The sequence below is a fragment of the Calidris pugnax genome, unplaced genomic scaffold (genome assembly GCF_001431845.1).
Source record: "Calidris pugnax isolate Ruff unplaced genomic scaffold, ASM143184v1 scaffold89, whole genome shotgun sequence".
In the NCBI taxonomy this organism is placed as follows: domain Eukaryota; kingdom Metazoa; phylum Chordata; class Aves; order Charadriiformes; family Scolopacidae; genus Calidris; species Calidris pugnax.
The window spans coordinates 3,298,577-3,317,138 of NW_015090865.1; the positions used below are offsets into that span (position 1 = coordinate 3,298,577).

Sequence of the window (18,562 nt, forward strand, 5' to 3'; positions counted from 1 at the left end):
CTGGGCAGCCTCTTCCAATGCTTGACAACCCTTTTTGTGATGAAATTATTCCCAATATCCATCCTAAACCTCCCCTGGAGCAACTTGAGGCCATTTCCTCTTGTCCCATCACCCGTTTCCTGGGAGACCAACCCCCCCTGGCTACCCCCTACTTTCAGGGAGTTGCAGAGAGTGAGAAGGTCTCCCCTCAGCCTCCTTTTCTCCAGGCTGAACACCCCCAGCTGCTCCTCACCAGATTTGCTCTCCAGACCCCTCAAACCAGCTCCGTTGCCCTTCTCTGGACACACTCCAGCCCCTCAACGTCTTTGTCGCCACGAGGAGCCAAAGCTCTGGAGGGGGGGGCCCTCACCAGTGCCCAGAACGGGGGGGACAACCACTTCTCTAGTCCCTCTGGCCACCCTATTCCCGATGCTGGTGGCCTCCTTGGCCACCCGGACACACGGCTGGCCCACGTTCAGCCGGCTGTGGGCCCACACCTCCCCTCCTTCCCCACATTCACCCGGCTGTGGGCCCACACCTCCCCTCCTTCAGTCCACCCTGGGCCGCGCCCTGCGCCGCCGCCTCCCGCAAGGCCCCGGCTGGGCCTGCGCCCTCCTCAGCTACGACGAGCTCATCCCGCCGGAGGCCTTCGGGCCCAGCGAGCCGGGGGCGGGACCGGATGGGCCGTCGCCATTGGTCAGTGCGGCGCGTTCTCTTGCTCTCATTGGCCAGCCGGCGAGCGGCGCGTAGGAGCGGCGCGGGCCGCGTTGCTAGGCAACGCCGTGAAGCGGGGCCTGGCCGCCAAGATGGCGGCGCCCAGGGACGGTTCGGGCCTTCACCCCTCCGTGCCTCTTTCCGCAGCTGCCGCGCTGGAAGCGGAGTCGGCGGGAGCTGCTGCAGTGCCTGGAGCGGTTCCTGCGGGCTCTGGTCACCGGGGAGCCGCCGTCCGCCCCTCCCGCCGCCGAGCAGCCGGGCTGGGAGCGGTTCCTGGCCTGGTGCCGCCGGCAGGGGCTGATCGCCGCGGGAGACCGTCAGGGTCGCGCCGGGACCCCCGCACCCACGGCCGGGCCGCTCTACCTCGTCTTGGATGACAATTTTTATTACCAGAGCATGAGATACGAGGTGTACCAGCTGGCGCGCAAATGTAATTTGCTCTTTGTTCCTACGCGGGAAAACGTTTGCAGCTTTGTCAGAAGTTCGGCGCTCTTTACCTGCCTTTTTTTAATGTGCTTTTGCAGAACATTTGTTAATTGCTAGATTCCTGCAGTACAGTCTGCATCATCTTAGCTTTATTCCTTTATTATTAGACATAGATAAGTCGCTTAAAGCCTTTCTTATGCACATTGATCTCAGAAATTGCCACTTGAGCAGCCTTGAAAGTTAAAACCATTTGTATTATTTACCAGTTTGTATTTTTTTTTCCCCCGGCTGTGGGCCCACACCTCCCCTCCTTCCCCCTCCGCGCAGCTCCACCCGCTCTCCCGGGAGTTGCTGTGACCCCACTGCCGTCCCGTCCCCTCCCCGCCCGCCAGGGGCCGGCCCGCACATGCGCACAGCAGCGGCTGCCGCACCGCACGGCGGCCCGGCCTTCCGTCAGCGCTGGCGGCGGCGGAGGGGCCCGGGGACGGCGGCGTTGCTAGGCAACGCCGTGAAGCGGGGCCTGGCCGCCAAGATGGCGGCGCCCAGGGACGGTTCGGGCCTTCACCCCTCCGTGCCTCTTTCCGCAGCTGCCGCGCTGGAAGCGGAGTCGGCGGGAGCTGCTGCAGTGCCTGGAGCGGTTCCTGCGGGCTCTGGTCACCGGGGAGCCGCCGTCCGCCCCTCCCGCCGCCGAGCAGCCGGGCTGGGAGCGGTTCCTGGCCTGGTGCCGCCGGCAGGGGCTGATCGCCGCGGGAGACCGTCAGGGTCGCGCCGGGACCCCCGCACCCACGGCCGGGCCGCTCTACCTCGTCTTGGATGACAATTTTTATTACCAGAGCATGAGATACGAGGTGTACCAGCTGGCGCGCAAATGTAATTTGCTCTTTGTTCCTACGCGGAAAAACGTTTGCAGCTTTGTCAGAAGTTGGGCGCTCTTTACCTGCCTTTTTTTAACGTGCTTTTGCAGAACCGTTTGTTATTCTTAATTGCTAGATTCCTGCAGTACAGTCTGCATCATCTTAGCTTTATTCCTTTCTTATTAGAGATAGCTAAGTCGCTTAAAGCCTTTCTTATGCACGTTGATCTCAGAAATTGCCACTTGAGTGGCCTTGAAAGTTAAAACCATTTGTATTATTTACCAGTTTGTATTTTTTTTAGGCTCAGAGCTAGTGTAGAAGTTACTCATTCATGTAAAGCCTTTCTCGTGCACGTTGCTCTCAGACATTTTTACTTGGAGGGTTTAAAAGTTAAAAGTGTACATTGTGGTTTAGCCAACAGCCAAGACAGTGCAGTTCTCCCCTTTCCCCTGGACAGACAGAGAAGGGGAAAGGGGGGAAAAAACACATGGGCTGAGATAAAACAGTTTCATAGAACAATAATGGAAAAGGAAAATAAAAATAATACTAATGGAAAAAAGAATATATAAGACACAAGTCACTCTCACCACCCAGCCCATCCTGAGCAGGGATTGCCAGTTCCTGCCCCACAGCCAACCCCATTTATCTACTGAGCGTGATGTCTAGGGTACAGAATGTTCCTTTGGCCATTCCATCGTTCTGTTTATGCTCCTCAGCTTCTACGGGAAGCTGAAAAAAGTCCTTTAAAAGTATAAACATCATTGAGCAAGAACTAAACCAATATGCATTATAGACATTCTGTTCGCACTTGAAAAGTATAAACATCATCGAGCAAGAACTACACCAATATGCATTATAGACATTCTGTTCGCAGCAATCACTACAAAGCGAATTAACTCTCTCCCAGCTGAAATCAGGACATCTGTTTATGTTCTTTTAGATTCCTTGAGCTGCTACAAAACGAATTAACTCTCTCCCAGCTGAAACCAGGACGTCTGTTTATGTTCTTTTAGATTCCTTGAGCTTCTGCCAGTTATTTTTAGACTGTCCCCTTGAATGCTGCTTGCAGAGAAATCGTCTAAGAAGTCACCCCGTACCCGACCAGACAATATGTTTAATGGCAAGAAAAATAGAAATGCCAGATCTCAAGAAAAACGCTTGGGAACGGAACAGCCTGATTCTGAAGAGTTTTGATTGCACTTTAGAGGATGAGTATGTCACTGGATTGATGGTGGGATTTTCAATAAGTTGTGTTTTCAGAAACAGGCGGGTAGAAAAGCTTTTATTGTGTTTAAACACTATGTAAAAAAATACTCCGTATGGTGGTTTTTGGAAGCCAGTCAGTTACACACCACAGGCAGCAGTTGCTGGGAGCTCACAGCCATCATTCTTTGCAGAGTTAACCTCAAATCTCACTGCGCTTCTAACCTGTTGAAAATCCATGTAAATTTTCTGAAACATTAAGACTGGAAAGAATTGGCTGTAGTTTTAGTTACAATTGGGTTTCATCGAAGTTGCTGTAGCAAAGTTATTTCATTGATCACCTCAAAAATTTAACTGAAAACTTGCTGCTTTTTTTTTTTTCCCCTGGGATGAGGTGTCATTACAAAATGAAAGAACAGTCTTCAGGGAGAGTGTTTGATTAATATGGTTTACTCTCATTTGTTTCCTTAGTGAGCAGATAATCAGTTTGCTAGCCACGGCTTTGGAAAATCCAGTGAAGCAAAACGAGGAGAACCCTGAGCAAAAGGTAGTGCTGCTTCCCTTCACAGTCCTGGCCCTTCCAGCTGGTGGTGAAGGAGTGAGTCAGTTATTCCCCAGTTGGAATCACAGCACTGGGAGGACAGGAACTGAGAAATCCCCATTGCATTTCTGGATTGCAAAAGCACACACAGAAAAGTTAATCCTATTTGAAATGGATTGTATTAAGGCCTTATTAAGTTAAATCACTGAACTGCCTTTACAAACACTGATATGTGTGTATGGTATTAAAAAAAACCAAAACTTTTAAAAATGTTTTTGCATGTATTCTTCCCATAAATGTGTATAGTTTTAAAAAAAAAACATAGCTTTTAAAAATGTTTTTGCATGTATTCTTCCTTTCTGTCTCTCTCCCTGGCCAGGAGGTGGATCGAGCCATCTGTGCAGCAAGTACCATCCATCAGGCTGATGGGATGTGCAGACGTGTCATCTCTCAGGCCATGAAGGATGCCAAAGGTACGAGGTGCTGGCTGGCAACCTCAGGCCAAAGCCATAAAAATCAGCGCCAAAGGTACGAGCAACATATTCAAGGGGCTGGCTGGCAACCTCAGGCCAAAGCCATAAAAATCAGGGTAAATCGAGGAATCCCAACCCTGCAGTCATCTTCAGAAATCTGGTCAAAGTTATTTGTAGAACGTGAGCTGAAGTCTCTACATTTTGTCTTTAAACATGAAGTGAAAAGTTCAGTTTTACTTTTCAGGTAAAAACGTCCTCCCGAGTGAGATGAAGAGCTTGGCAGAAGAACTCAACAAACTCAAAGCAGAATTTTTAGAAGATTTGCGGCGAGGAAATAATTGGAAAAACCAAATTTGCAGAGAAAATCAATATTCTGACCTTGCTGCAAGTGTAACTTCTTCATTCCAGCAGGAGGCAACCGATGTGGTTAATAAATATATTTTAAAATAACGACAGAGAGAATGTTGGTGGTTTTTAAGAGTCCAGAGTGTTTACAACGCAGTGCTCCTCAGAGGAACACCTGAGAGACACAGATTCCTTCTCTGGAGGCTTGTGTCACCTCTAACTCCTCTGCCGTGTTGTGGAGGAGAAATAGAGCCTGGCACACTGTGTTTGACTTTGAAGATCAAGCCAACAACAAACAGTCTGTAGATTTTAAATTTCACAGAATCCTAGGAAAAGCCAGCCTGGGAAGAACATCTGGGAGTCAGCCCGTCCTGTTTCCTCCTTCCAGTGGGACCAACCAGTTTGAAGATGGTTTGAGGAGCACCTTGGGTGGTGACCTCTCTGCTCTGTCCAAGGGGCAGCCGGGCATTTCCAGAAGGAAACCTGCCTGGGAAGGCACCAAACCACCAAGTGAGATGGAGTCTTGCCTTTCAAGCACGAAGCCAGTTGACAATGAACCACAGCAGCCAAAGCCAGGACGTCAGGACCTGCCTTTAATCCATGTCCTGCTTCAGTTTCTCAAGTCCCTTTTTTAGATCAGGCTCTTGGCTCCTCTGCTGGTTTCCACGACAGAATTTTTGCAAGAACAAGAAATGTGAGATGCAGTTAAATTAACATCCACGTGCATGTAGGGATCAACTCCAGCGTCCGAAGGAACTTGGTGCTGCCTTCAAAGTTGCCAACAACATACACAGAAGTTCATATGGGGCAACAAACACCTTACAGGATAAAAACTCTGATTTCAGACATAGATAAAGAAACAGGAATAGAAGGAACAAAACAATCTGGAAAATGACCAAATACACAAGATTAACAGTGGCAAGGAATAACAGCGTGTCATGATTCAGCTCTAAAATTAAGCATTTTCAACTTAAGCAGACTGAAACATAAATACCCTCTCCCGTGCTTACCTTCCACACCTTACCTAGGCCACAGCATCGCCTGTGGAAGCACAAGCAATTAAGAATTAACATAAGGCTTAATTAGAAAGTGTTATTTTATTCGTATCTTACAAAAGCAAAGCTCCACAACATGACCTACACTAGATATAGTTATTTCAGAATTAACCTTGTCATCTGAAAACATTCACTACACAATAAAATTTATTTTACAAGTCTAACGGGTGGGGTTTTTTTCTTTTTTTTTTTTTTTGCATACAAAATATGCTCTTACACGGAAATACGTATTATTAACAAAGCAGGTACTTAGAAGCACAGACACAAAGATTGCGCAATGAAAACCGCTTCAGCAGGGACTAGATTTCCTGCAGCAGAACATCCATTTGCTGTAGATTTGCAAAGAAGCTTCAAATGAATAGAAAACTTGCCAGTGAAGATTTCTAAATTACATTCCCTTCGTCAAAAAGAAACAATAACAACAAAAAAACCCCAAACAAACAAACCCCCCCCAAACATTCTGGAACAAACCCAATGGCAACGGTTGGTTTTGCCAGGAAACACTCTTGGAATGTGTTTTCCAGCCGGGAGTTTTCTGTTAAAATGCCAATTAATATTTTACATCAAAATCTTCTCCATCTAAACATTGTGTCTGTGAAAAGAAACAACTATTATTCCCTGTTCTCTGTTTCCCGGGTGGTTTAAGTATTAACTGAGATGATCAACCAAGATCTTCAGGCTGATATTTGCATGTTCATTGGAATATTCAGTCCCAAAATAATAAGCTTGGATTAAAAGGACTATAAATAGTGCACGTTAAAAATGTCAACAGATCTATAAAATAATCTATTACAATAAAAACAAACAAAAAACCACCAAAGGTAATGGTTTGCAGCTACAGAACTTGAACAGGGTCAAGCTATGGAAACATTTCAGCTCATTCCCAAACTTCCCTGTCCATACAAGTTAAAAATGCTAATCACCACCTTATAATATAAGGATGTGAGGGTTTGGGTTTTTTATTAAAAAAACCAAAACCCCAAACCCAAGTGAGTGCAGTGAAGCACATGGAGAACTCGATATGAGAAGTCCCACTAACCAAGGACTCGATCCTACAATTCCTGCCCAGCATCCCTTGTCCACGCAGGGTAAGGCCTATCCCTGCAAAGGAATCCTCGGGATCACACTCCAAAACATTTTTCCAGTACTATTCCTGGTCTTTAAATTAAAGTAAATCGTATGTACAACATTAGGAAAAAACTGACATGAAAATAGACCTTCCAAACCTACCCAGCAGACAGAAGGAAACGGATACAGTCAGGGTTCTGTTTGGCACAACTGAACAGGCAGTTTTAGGTTGAAAAACGTGGAATTCTAGTCCAGAGGGTGTCCCTGCGCGTGGGACCAGGATGTGGGCAGGGCCCCACCCCCCAGCTCTGGCTGCAGAACGGAGGGATGCACCCCAAAACCTGCTGCTGCCTAAAACCCCCCCACGAACAGGGGCTTGCACATGGGAGGGAAACCAGCTTTATCCCTGCTCAGCACCTCCTCCACGCTCACCATGGTTTTCCCTGGGTACCTCGAAGCAGAAATGGTATCAAGTCAGCAGGATTAAAATACTTCTAAACAACAACTTGCAAGGTTTGGGGTTAGATTTTTTTTTTTCATACTGAGTTCTATTATTAAGAACATAGGCTCCCCTGCAAGAGAAGATCCCCTCCAAAATAGAGGCCCCTTTTAATAAGATCACACGGGCTTCCTCGTGCTCCCAGCTGCCTCTAGTGACCCAACCCTTCTCCCATCTAAAATTTCCTTCGGGAGCATCATGGTTCAGAAATCAAGGGAAGGGTGAAACCTCAAACCTCTGTGTGCAGGAGGCACCTCCCTGCTGAGCCCAGGGGCAGGAGGAGAAGAGCAGTTTGCATCATCCATCAACAGACAAGGAAAAGGACTTCTAAAAATCACTAATTGTAATGGTCCTCAACAGCAACGTTTGTAGTTCTAATGCCATATTTTAGCCAAATTCAGATTTTGGAACGTGTCAATATATGATCATTCCTACGTTATTCTTCCACTGGAAGCGCCACGTTACAAAACCTGGACAGGAGCAGTAACGTCCAGCTGGATTCCAGTTCAGCCAACTTTCAGTCCTTAAAATACAGCACTCTGTGTGTTTATGCAATACTGAGTTGCTGTTTTGCTCATAAAATAAATTTTAAAAGTAGGAAGCAACAAAGGGATATTTTGGAATTACAAGAAGCGTCGTTACGAAAAACAGAGATTACATTCTGCTTTATAAATCCACAGAAATGGATTTTGACAAGGCCTGAAACCAAAAGCATTTTTAGAAGCGACAGTGTGTCATCATTCATCTTCACTACATTGGAAAGGAAACTTCAAAGGCATATTTTTGACCCCTTTACTACAACGCGCAGCCAAGAGAATCCAATCCCTTCAGCTGGTTACTTCAGCACAGACAACTCAACAGTAGGTAAGTCAGGGAGACAGAATCGTATTCAGTTCCCAAATTTCTCATTCATTAAAGTCAAAATTACTTCTAAGACTAAAATTCTCAGAAGGGTGGTTTTTCCTACGTTGATCTTACACTGAAGTCATTGTAAGTTTTTCCATCAGCTTCAGGAAGCTTTGGCTCCCACAACGATGTACATTTGAAAAAGCCAAACATTTGCTATTCAGATTCCAACCTCTGACTTGCAGAACGTTAATAAAATCTTCCTGCTTTTAACAAAAAATGTATTTGCTGCCATATTTTGCTGATAATAGAAGGGAACATGTAAGGGAAGCTTTAATTTGTCTCGAGTAAGACAAACTAAGGGAAAAGTGCATGTCTAAACAGGGGAAAAGTAACAGTTCTTCACTTTTGGAAACATTACAAATTGCTGTGTAGCATATTAAGAGCTTTAATTAATTTTGCTAGGATGTTTAATTTAGGTTTCTATTAAAGTGCCTGTCCGTTAGCCTAGGTGCTTCCAAAGTTAAGATGTACAGTATAATAAAAAAACAACCCCAAAATGTGTGCAAGGGACTTCATGTACACCTTGAGTTACCACCTGCAATTATTCACCACACTGACCTCCACCAGGCACGCCTGCGCCCGCCTCCCGCACCGACAGCTCAGAAAACCCTTCCCTCCATTTCTAGCACAAGGAAAGGACAACGAGTCCAAGGGAAAGGATGAGACAAACCCAGTCCCAAATTTACAATAAAGCAGATTGTAGGACTTTCAAACATACAGGCAACCTCTCCGCTGGAGCTTGGCCCGCGATCCAACTGAACAAATGCTTTTTCATTTGTAAACCTCTCCTTCGTTTCTAGTAGAACTTCTGTCAGCAAGACAAAAGGCTAATTGTGCAAATTTTAAATATCTGTACAAATTAGTTTAAGGCAGTTAAAAAATCTCACGGAATATATATTAGTTCTACAAGCTCTTTATAATGACTGTTTAAAAATTTCCTCCTTTTAAAAAAGAATGACATGTAAATTTTGGTAAGTGTAGTTTAAAATAAGGTGTCGTATTTCATTTTTCTTTTGTATAACTAGTGAGTGACGAGCTTCTAACTCTTCCTTTTTCCTACCAGAGTTTCATTCACAACAACCCGTTATGTTCTAGTTCTGTGATGAGTTTTAAAAATAACAGTTCAACTAGTGTTTGAGCTCTAACATGAAGAGTTTAGACTATCCTAAGCAAAAACTCATTATTAACCTTCACCACATATAATTAGTGAGTGATGAGCTTCTAACTCTTCCTTTTTTCCTACCAGAGTTTCATTCACATTAACCCATTATGTTCTAGTTCTGTGACGAGTTTTAAAAATAAGTTCAACTAGTGTTTGAAATCTAGCATGAAGAGTTTAGACTATACTAAGCAAAAACTCATTATTAACCTTCACCAGATTAAAGCAAGTTTTACATCAAATCGGATTTGCATGTGAAAGTTGCTTCTGTTTATCCAGTTTGGAGTAATTAAGTTTTTTAAGGATGTCTCCAAAGTAACCAGATGTGTCACTCCACCACCATTTCCTATTTTCTGGTTAATGTATTTTGCTGTGCCCAGTAAATAGCCTGATAATTGCATCCTATCTTTGAGGACACACGCTCTGCTTCTGCAGTTGTAGAATGTTTATTGGGATTAAGTGCAAGCAACTAGAATTTAGCAACCAAAGCACGTAAAAGCATTCCAATTCTTAAAGCACTCCCTCAGTTTGTTTTGTTTTTTTTTTTTTGAAAGGCTACATGTAAAATAACAACCACATCTTACACAAAATTTCCCTGGCAAGTTTTACGACCACGTGGAAAGAAATGTGCCTCCTTTGTCGAGCTGATTAATGGTGAATATTCCTTACGGGAACGTGCAAGCTTTCCTTTAGCAAGTATGAAAAATATACTGTAATATGTTAAAAAACTAAACGAAAGAGTGTTTTCTCAGTCAATGTTGACTATGTTGGCCTCTTGCAAAATGGCAAGCGAAGTCATACTTATTTTTACACTTACACCCACATATGTTGCACTGAAAAGGATTTTCAAATCCATGACATCCCATGTGAATAGTATAAAGAATATTGTCCGCGAAGTACATGTCACAGTGTTGGCAGTGATGCAGAAGCTGAGGGTCCTGAACTGGAAGGGTGGGAGCAGGAGTACTCGGTTGACTGTTGCTTATACTGGGAGTACTGGTGTGGGCGCTGCGATCGCTGCTGGGACCCGCCACGGGGCTATAGTTCCTTTGATTGTGTGTAGGCCGAGGATCCGGGCTGGTTGGAGATGAACTTTGAGGAATATTTGCTGACACAGCAGAAACTCCTGCAGGTGCTGCAGGCTGCTGGATCATGAAAGGCTTTTCATCTTGACAGGAAACAACGTCAGGAGAGGCTGGGTTTTGGTTTTCAGGTGGCAAGCTGGATAACTGGCCGGCTAACGTCGAGAGCTGGTTTAAAGGATTATCTACCATGAGGTCCTGTGGATCTCTTGGCAACCCACTGCTCTGGGTTGGTTTTGTCATGTTCTCATAAGCTTCAGTCTGGATATTTGGGATTTCGTGAGTGAAATCATTAAGGTAGTCTGGTTTCTGCACCACCATGGAAGGCGGACTCAAATTAATTAACGCTCTTCTGCTGTAGCCCAAATTGCTGGTCTTCTTCTGCAAAACCCCCCACATTTTCTTGCTGCTTAGGGAAGACCTCGTACCCTTGATGGGCACCATTTTATGCTTGCGCCTGCGGTGGTGAGATAAGTTGCTTCTGTCGCTGCAGCGAAAGGAACACAATTCACATTTGTATGGTTTTTCACCAGTGTGGGATCTCATGTGAGCTTCCAGGTGACGTTCGTAAGCTGATGCAAAGGGACACAAGTGACATCTGTGCGGCTTCTCACCTGGAAAATTAAAACAGATGATACTACAGCATCTCACAGAGTGCTTGAAAAAGCTACTTTCCGTTCCACAAACTAGGAGCTGCTAATCAAACAGTTCACTTTCAGCATCAGTCACCGCTAGTCTTGACTTCAGCTGGCTATTTGGTAGAAGAAAAGTAGGTAGGAGTAAATTTAGACACCTCTGCCTCACCCAAGTGATAGTGAGCATAGGAAAATGTAAGCAAAATTAGCATAACAGATAACCCGAGTAGGAATTGCAGCAATGATGGCAAGGACTGAACGCAATGATGTTTGTGTGGTGCTCTGAACTGGAACCTCACCTACAAAGCACGTAAGCACTTGGATGCAGAAATGTCTGCGCCACCAAAAATGTACCCTTTCTTAATGACAATGGTGTTTAAACACTGAGGGAGGGCATCCTTTCAGTATCTTCTGAACATTCCTTCTTTCACAGACCCTGGAACTATTATTTCAATACCCCACGTACATATGCATCCACTCAAGACATGAATTTTGAAAAAGTATCCCGTGGCTGAAGAGTTATTTAAGAAAACAAAAAAGGCAGCTAATCCCTGGACAGCTGCGTGCTCTCTCACACCACAGCACCAGATATTCTCCTCTCTGACAGGCAGAACTTTGCTCTTCTATTAAATAATATTTAGAGATATTCACATTAATGCTTTTTCAAGTATACAGAAAACTTTCAAAGGTAATTACAAGCCAACACACCTGTACCATAACACTTTGCAACTTTTGATTTTCCTTTCACAGACTGACCTTTTAGGAGTTTTTAAGTCCAGGTCTGCAACGTTAGAAAAGCCTGGAGGATTTGATTCACATTCAGGTGCTGAAATGAACCATCACCTTATCTCCCTATCAAGAATACCAGGACAACTCATAAATCACTGTTGTGCAACTGATTCTCTTGCCACACAGCATGACAAACACCAAAAAAAGTGAGCTAGATCCTTCTCTTCAGCCTTGAAGGGTTTTTTCAATTTTGAAGTATTTTCTCGTGTTTACAACACAGGGCAATGCATCTGTTTTGTGGCTTTTGAAATCCATCGAGAACAACTGTAAAAGCCAGAGACTGACTGCAGCGAGGCCACTGTTACACTGCAAAAATGGTACAGGTCCCATAAGATGGCATGTGTCTGATACAGAAAGCCCTTCCCATGCTGAGCATCCCAGAGTTTGGAATCACAACCTGGGATGCTGAATAGAAGATTTACTTTTTTTTTTCCCCCTACATCACTGGTTCTTCAAAACGCAAGGAAGCAGTTTTTGTGCTACCTTTAAGTAACTTATTTGCATCAACTGAAACCATGATTTCTCCATAAGCATATATAAACATTCAGATTATTGTATGTGTGTCAAGACCTGGAGATTTGCTACAAATGATGACGTAAAGAGACCGACAAACTCCCTGCACTGACAAAGAACTTGTCCATCTGAATGGTCTTATTTCACTCTAAACCGGTTCCACAGAGATAAAGAATTGCATCCCATGTTGCACGCCCTTAATACGACACAGCTGGCAAACTCCTAATTATCCTGCTGTCAGGCTCAGCATGAAGTTAATTCTGCAGTAAGTTACACTTAATAATGGTTGCATGATCATGCCTGGGTCATAATTACTTGGGCAGATCCCTGCTGCACTTGCGTGTTACCCAGGACGCATTACTTGTTTACTTACACTGCTCTGAGGCTACTGGTCAGCTATCACTTCCCTAATTTTAATGCTGATTTATTCCCTCTGAGCCTTCATAGTCCTTGCAAACCATCTCTTGGCCCTTTGCCATGCTTCCTCCCCAAGCTTCTGAGCAAAACACCACTCAGGTCTTGGATCTCCTTGCCCTTGGGTGAAGAAAACAAGAAAACAAAACCAAACCAACCAAAAAAAAAAATCCCTTTCTTTGTTCTGGAGTACCCTGAAGAAGAAAGGGGGGCTTTCTGAAGAGCCATTAAGGTAGTGGCAAAACAGTGTTGCCATCAGGACACCATGCAGTGCTGTATAAAAATTAAGGATACGAGATGTATTGTGAAAAGGCAATGGGGAAACTATACAGAGAAAGAAAAAGGCTTCTGGCAGCCTGAGATTCTTGCCTATATTATAAAACTGAAGGGATTGGTATAGGGAAATGAGTTATCATTGTGCAGTTACTGGTGTTTCATTAGGCATCGGACATGTTTGAACCATTAATCTGGCTATAAAGGGGTGTCTGAATCGCTGCAGCTCTTTGATAGACATGGGGCTGACACCCCCTGTATCCCCTCTCGCTGTTTGCTTTCTGAAACAGAAACAATTCATTTACTGCAGGACCTTCGACTTGGCTGCCTTTTCCTAGCACCTTTGCAAAAGTTTCCTTGATCAAATGAGTTGTGCATATACCCTCTGATGACAGGAATACTGAGACAACTGTCATCCCACGCGTAAAGCTCCGACCCTTTGGTATAACACTATCATATACTATGCCCACAAGAAACAAAATATTAGTCAAGGCACAAACCTAAAGTACTATGCTTTGCCCTAAAGACTGAATTTGTGTAGCTCATGGAATATTTGCTTCTGAATAATGACCATCAGGACAGAGATTTTTGAGGACATTTCTCAGCATCCAAATTCTTGGTTGGAATCTTTCCTGCTTTTTTATATATTATGCTGCAACCGTGCTGAAATGGCCACAATCTGCAGCAGGAATTGTTCTGCTGCCGCTTCTGAATAATGACCATCAGGACAGAGATTTTTGAGGACATTTCTCAGCATCCAAATTCTTGGTTGGAATCTTTCCTGCTTTTTTATATATTATGCTGCAACCGTGCTGAAATGGCCACAATCTGCAGCAGGAATTGTTCTGCTGCCTCTAGCCACTCAGTGATCTCTGCTTCCTACAGCAGCAGCAGCATCAGAAAGCATTCTTGAAAAACAAAAGAACTGTTAACTTAACATTTGGGAGTATAAAAAAGGTAGGCAGCTTCCTACAGTAAGAGAAGGAATTCTGACACTAAACCAATAGCCACATTTTGAAACTTAAAGAAGGAAGATTTATTTTTTGCTCTCTAGTATGGCTGAAATTTAGTACATTTGATATTAAGTAACACCACATTATTTCAGTCATTCTGTCTGAGAAACCCCCTACACACCAAAGCCATCCAAAACATCTCTGGAATCAGCAAACACACATCACCAACATCTTCCAGTAGCAATTTATGTCTCCAGTCACAGCTCTAGCAGTCCATCTGCTCATGTTGACAACCAGCCAATAGTAACTGTGGACTTGGGGGTGCAAGATTTTAGATGGCAATAGCTACTGAAAAGACATGGAATTTTAAAATTGATGATACTCCTGCACCTTTAAGTACCATTTAAAAATGAACTGTGTAAATCTGCAGTACAGATTCTCTCACTACATGACCCTCATTTCACAAGCTCAGAAATAGAACTGCACAGAGCAAAGCTGTTAAAAGCAAAATCTCTCTCCTTGTCTACATACCATATGAGGCAAATGGCAGGTGAAGCTGTAACTGCTTTACGTAAAACTAGATTAAAAAAATGATGTTCCAAAACACATTGCTGCTCTGCAGATCTGCAGCAAGCCCTGGCATTAACGCTGTGCCAAATGCAGGTACACAAGCCACAGTTTTTTATCAGCCATTGAAACTTCAGAACATTCCCACTGGGAATCTGGAAACAGCAACAGCTACACACAGAGGCAGCTCACGGTAGCACAAGAGAAAAATTTACAAAATCTTCAGAGCCTGAACCTCAGAACTCTTTGATTTCTACTTGGTTGCCATTTTCGATCCCAACAAGCCCACACTGCAGGCCAGGGCAAGGAGCACTGACTTCCCCAAAATACATCCTGGGAGTTACTGTGTAAAAGCAACAGTTCACAGCAAAGGGAGGATCTGACCAACAATAACTGTACCTAGAGAGCCTTATTGACATCCAACTTACAATGTGCTTCACTCAAAGCCTGTCCCAGAATGCCAGTTCCAGTATTTTTTCTTTTCATTACTGTTATTAATCACTTATTTGATGATATACCTTCCTGTTTGAGTATTCTACCAATACAAAAACTTTATTCTTATTACTGTGTTTTCTACAACGTTCTAGATGTGGAAGTACAAAATGGGAACATCTTCAGAGCTAAACAACAGAGGAATTTAAAAAGCCCCTTTAAATCTCCAAGTGGCAGCATGTACATTTTTCACTTTTCTGAAAAACTAAAAGTTACCTTTAGGGCCCTTTACACTGATGCTTTCATGCTAAACTTTACTCCCATATATAGTTACTTCAGATTCAGTGGTCTGTAATAACAAACGTAAGTGGAAATTTGCATAATTTAAATAGCTACGTGGCACACCTTTAAAAAAAACAGTCTATTTTAAAAAATCCCAAACCAGTTCTGATTGTTGAGTAACTTTAAGAACTCTCATACTGCTTGAAGATGCTCACTCCTCACATGCAGACAGGACAGTGAGTGAATACCATGCTGCCTGCCAGGGAGGTGCTGCAGAACGTTTCATACCTGTATGAATTCGGATGTGCTCTATGAGCCGGGCTGTTCCTTTGCTGGCATAATTGCAGTATCGACACTTTAACTTTCCATCAAATGTCCTTTCAAACCCATCCACTAACATTCCTGAGTTTTCATCCAGTGAAACTTCAACAGAAGGATGATCCAGACCATTCTGATCACCTTCTGTCCCAGCTGTGAACAATGCAACAGAGATTTCAATCTTATATATCACGCTGCGAAAATATGCCAAATATATTTTGCTTCTGTGCGCCCCTGGTCTTTAAACATACAGAATTATAAGAACAAACCCTGATTAAAACAAAGGTACATACACATCTTTTGTGATGTGAAAACGACTATCAGAAATGCTTCCACACAATTGTAGTACTCCACATCATTATCTGGAATATCAACAGCACAGTTATTCTCAAAAAAAATAATCTTTGGTAGCACTGAAATTAATTTACCTCCCTGAAGAGTCTCTGCTTCCTTGTCTCCGCTGACTGATCCAGAAATCATATTTACATGGTGAGTCTGCTGTGTAAGATATTCCTGAAAATCTTTTACGAAGTCCAAAGGTTCTGGCTTCTTTTCACCCATATTCACTCTTTACGTTTACAACCTCTTGTGCCTAGAAAGAAAAATATTTTCAAATCACATGTCCCTGAATTTGAATGCATTCATAAAAACAAGGGGGTTAGTGGGTTTGTGGGTTGTTTTTTTTTCAAGTGATTACATTTATCACACAGCATGACTCAGTGCCCAAACTGACAACCATATGAGTATTTTTAGAACTTGGAACTCATTAAAGATCACCAAATACATATTACTGGGGAAACTGTTTTCAGCAACAGTAATATAACAACAATATCAGATTGGATAAAATTACATAATAACCAAAGTCAACATGCTTTTTCTATTTTTTTAATGTACCTGAATTTTAGTTCCCTGCTAAGTGGCAAACATGCTCCAAAATGTGCTCCAAACAGGTCAGACAGAAAGCACAGAGCACAGCTCGTCCGCTTTCCCTGGAAGGAAAAAAAAAAAAAGAAATGTAAGTCCATTATTATTCCCAATCCCCATGTGTTTTTAAAAAAGAAAGATGAAAAATGTTTGTTTTGAAACACAGGTTCTAATACTTTACTGGCTCTCAGTTTTATTAAAACAGTTACACTTCCAGCAAAAGCTTTTCAAAAACCACATTTACTCCTTTGTGTATTTCACTGAAAGAGACGTATCTTACTGATGGTCTGAGTAGATTCTCTGATGAACATATGGCTCCAAAAAATCCCAGAACTGGGTCAGTTACGGCAACTGTAATGTTGGGAAACCAACTGGATGTCACTGATTCAGTTGCAAAGATGGAAAGAAGTCTCATAGAAAGCAGTATTTCATAGTTCTCCCAAAATTTTACTTTCCTATCCTACATAAAAGTCTTAATCCATTTCATTATTTTGGATTGAAATAAGAAATAAGAAATAAGAAAAATATTCACTAGAAGTCAGTGGTCATGCTCTTTTCAGGGACAATGACAAACCTCTAGAGTATCAGTTTGCAATGAATTTGTGAAGACAGAACCCAGGATTCAGTTGGAAAGAGAGCACTGAGTCAGTCACATTACTACTGCTATAGATTACAATCAGAAATAATTTATGATGCAACAATTTCAATACAAATTTCTTCTTGTTCTCTAATAGGTACTAACCAAAACATTACGTGTTCCACGAAGACTCAAGTCCTGAGTTCAAGACCACATTTAAACACATTCTTCTGTATGTTCAAAGTTATTTATAAGCATTAGTTCATTTTTTTGACATCCGGATGAGTATGTTCTTTCACATCACACCTAAGTGTGCCCAACTATTATCATTACCATCACCCATAAGTTAGTTTTAAACACATCTTTATATATCATTTCTGCCTACCCTCTTTCAGATGTCACCAGCCTGGTGTAGGCTTAAGTTAATTTGTGTTCCGTTTGTTGGTGTCTCCTGCAATAAAACAAAGATATCAGGATATGAATTCAAGATATGGAAGAAAAAATCAGGACAAGGTAATGTAGAGTCCTGACCAGGCCAACTTTTATCAAATTATAATAAGAAGAAATAACAATTTAAAATTAAACCCTTCTAAATGTTGAATGGTTCAACATGAAACAACGGTAAAGGTTCATGTTTTCACTGAAAAATCTGTGTATCCCTTTGTGTAAGGCACAAAAAAATATGGGATTGATTACTTTTTAAATCACATTTAACTTTTAAGGATAACTACACAAAATTTTACAAATCTGACTGGAGACAAGACGTAATTTTGGGGATCAACTGCATAAAACTGCCTTTCTCTACCTCACTGATTTAATTTGAAAACATTACTCTTCCTTTTTTTAATGTCAATGTAGTTAAATTGCCAACCTCTACATCTGTATGCACAAAAGAACCTTTTGTGATTTTACACTGTATTTTTTTTTATAGCCATGCAACCAGCAGTTCTCCTGCTGATCAACACAGATGAGATGCCTGCTCTGTCACCACCACAAACAAGAAAATGCAACTCAAATTATCAGAAACCTGAGCACACCTGCTCGTGTTTCCTGCACTCGGCTGGGCTCATCACACCAGATGTCCCTCAAATTCTACTTATACAGAAGGGTTTCTGCGCAGACATCTGCATCTTCTCCAGCTTTATAAACTGACGGGTAAGAAACTGCTAATTCATTTTCCACCAGGCGCAACTGCTGGATTTAACATTTATTACAGTGCTGATGTGCCCCAAGTTTATTGTCCAAGATGCGCCGTAGGATGTGCTAGGATCATGTGCATTATAAATATTTTACCTGAAGAATTCTGCTACAGAAAACAGTTCAGACACAGTAAAACTAATAGTTTCTCACACAGAGTTAGAACTCATTACTGCAGTAATTAGAATAAAATAATATGACTACAGCACACATACACATCTTGTTTTCTTTTAAGGGACCAAGGGGGGAAAAGGAGGGGGGAGAGGGGGGCACAATCTCTCTGCCCCTGTCTCATCTTTTCCCGTGCAAATTACTTCAAAATCAACATCACGCAGAAGGACGGATCCCAAACTCTATCCAAGCTCTATTCCTGCTCCTTTC

General features: G+C 42.7%; 2 protein-coding genes across 3 annotated transcripts; one reads left to right on the plus strand and one right to left on the minus strand.

Moving 5' to 3' along the window:
• The first annotated feature begins 408 nt into the window (after positions 1–408).
• PSTK (phosphoseryl-tRNA kinase) lies at positions 409–5,754 on the plus strand. The gene is made up of 6 exons (XM_014945216.1): positions 409–675; positions 841–1,123; positions 2,987–3,185; positions 3,648–3,723; positions 4,097–4,190; positions 4,435–5,754. Exons 1-6 carry the CDS (start codon positions 409–411, stop codon positions 4,638–4,640), a joined length of 1,125 nt encoding a protein of 374 aa, XP_014800702.1. The 3' UTR covers positions 4,641–5,754.
• Positions 5,614–17,456, minus strand: IKZF5 (IKAROS family zinc finger 5). 2 transcript variants are annotated; one of them, XR_001412407.1, is made up of 6 exons: positions 17,370–17,456; positions 16,378–16,472; positions 15,912–16,075; positions 15,454–15,636; positions 9,436–10,921; positions 5,614–9,254 (listed from the first exon to the last, which is right to left on the minus strand). XR_001412407.1 is itself a non-coding variant. In XM_014945308.1 (5 exons), exons 3-5 carry the CDS (start codon positions 16,042–16,044, stop codon positions 9,978–9,980), a joined length of 1,260 nt encoding a protein of 419 aa, XP_014800794.1. In that variant the 5' UTR covers positions 16,045–16,075; positions 16,378–16,472; positions 17,370–17,456; the 3' UTR covers positions 9,263–9,977. The 2 variants fall into 2 exon arrangements, 1 of the variants encoding a protein (XP_014800794.1); XM_014945308.1 differs by lacking the exon at positions 5,614–9,254 and having other exon boundaries at positions 9,263–10,921.
• Positions 17,457–18,562: the final 1,106 nt, after the last annotated feature.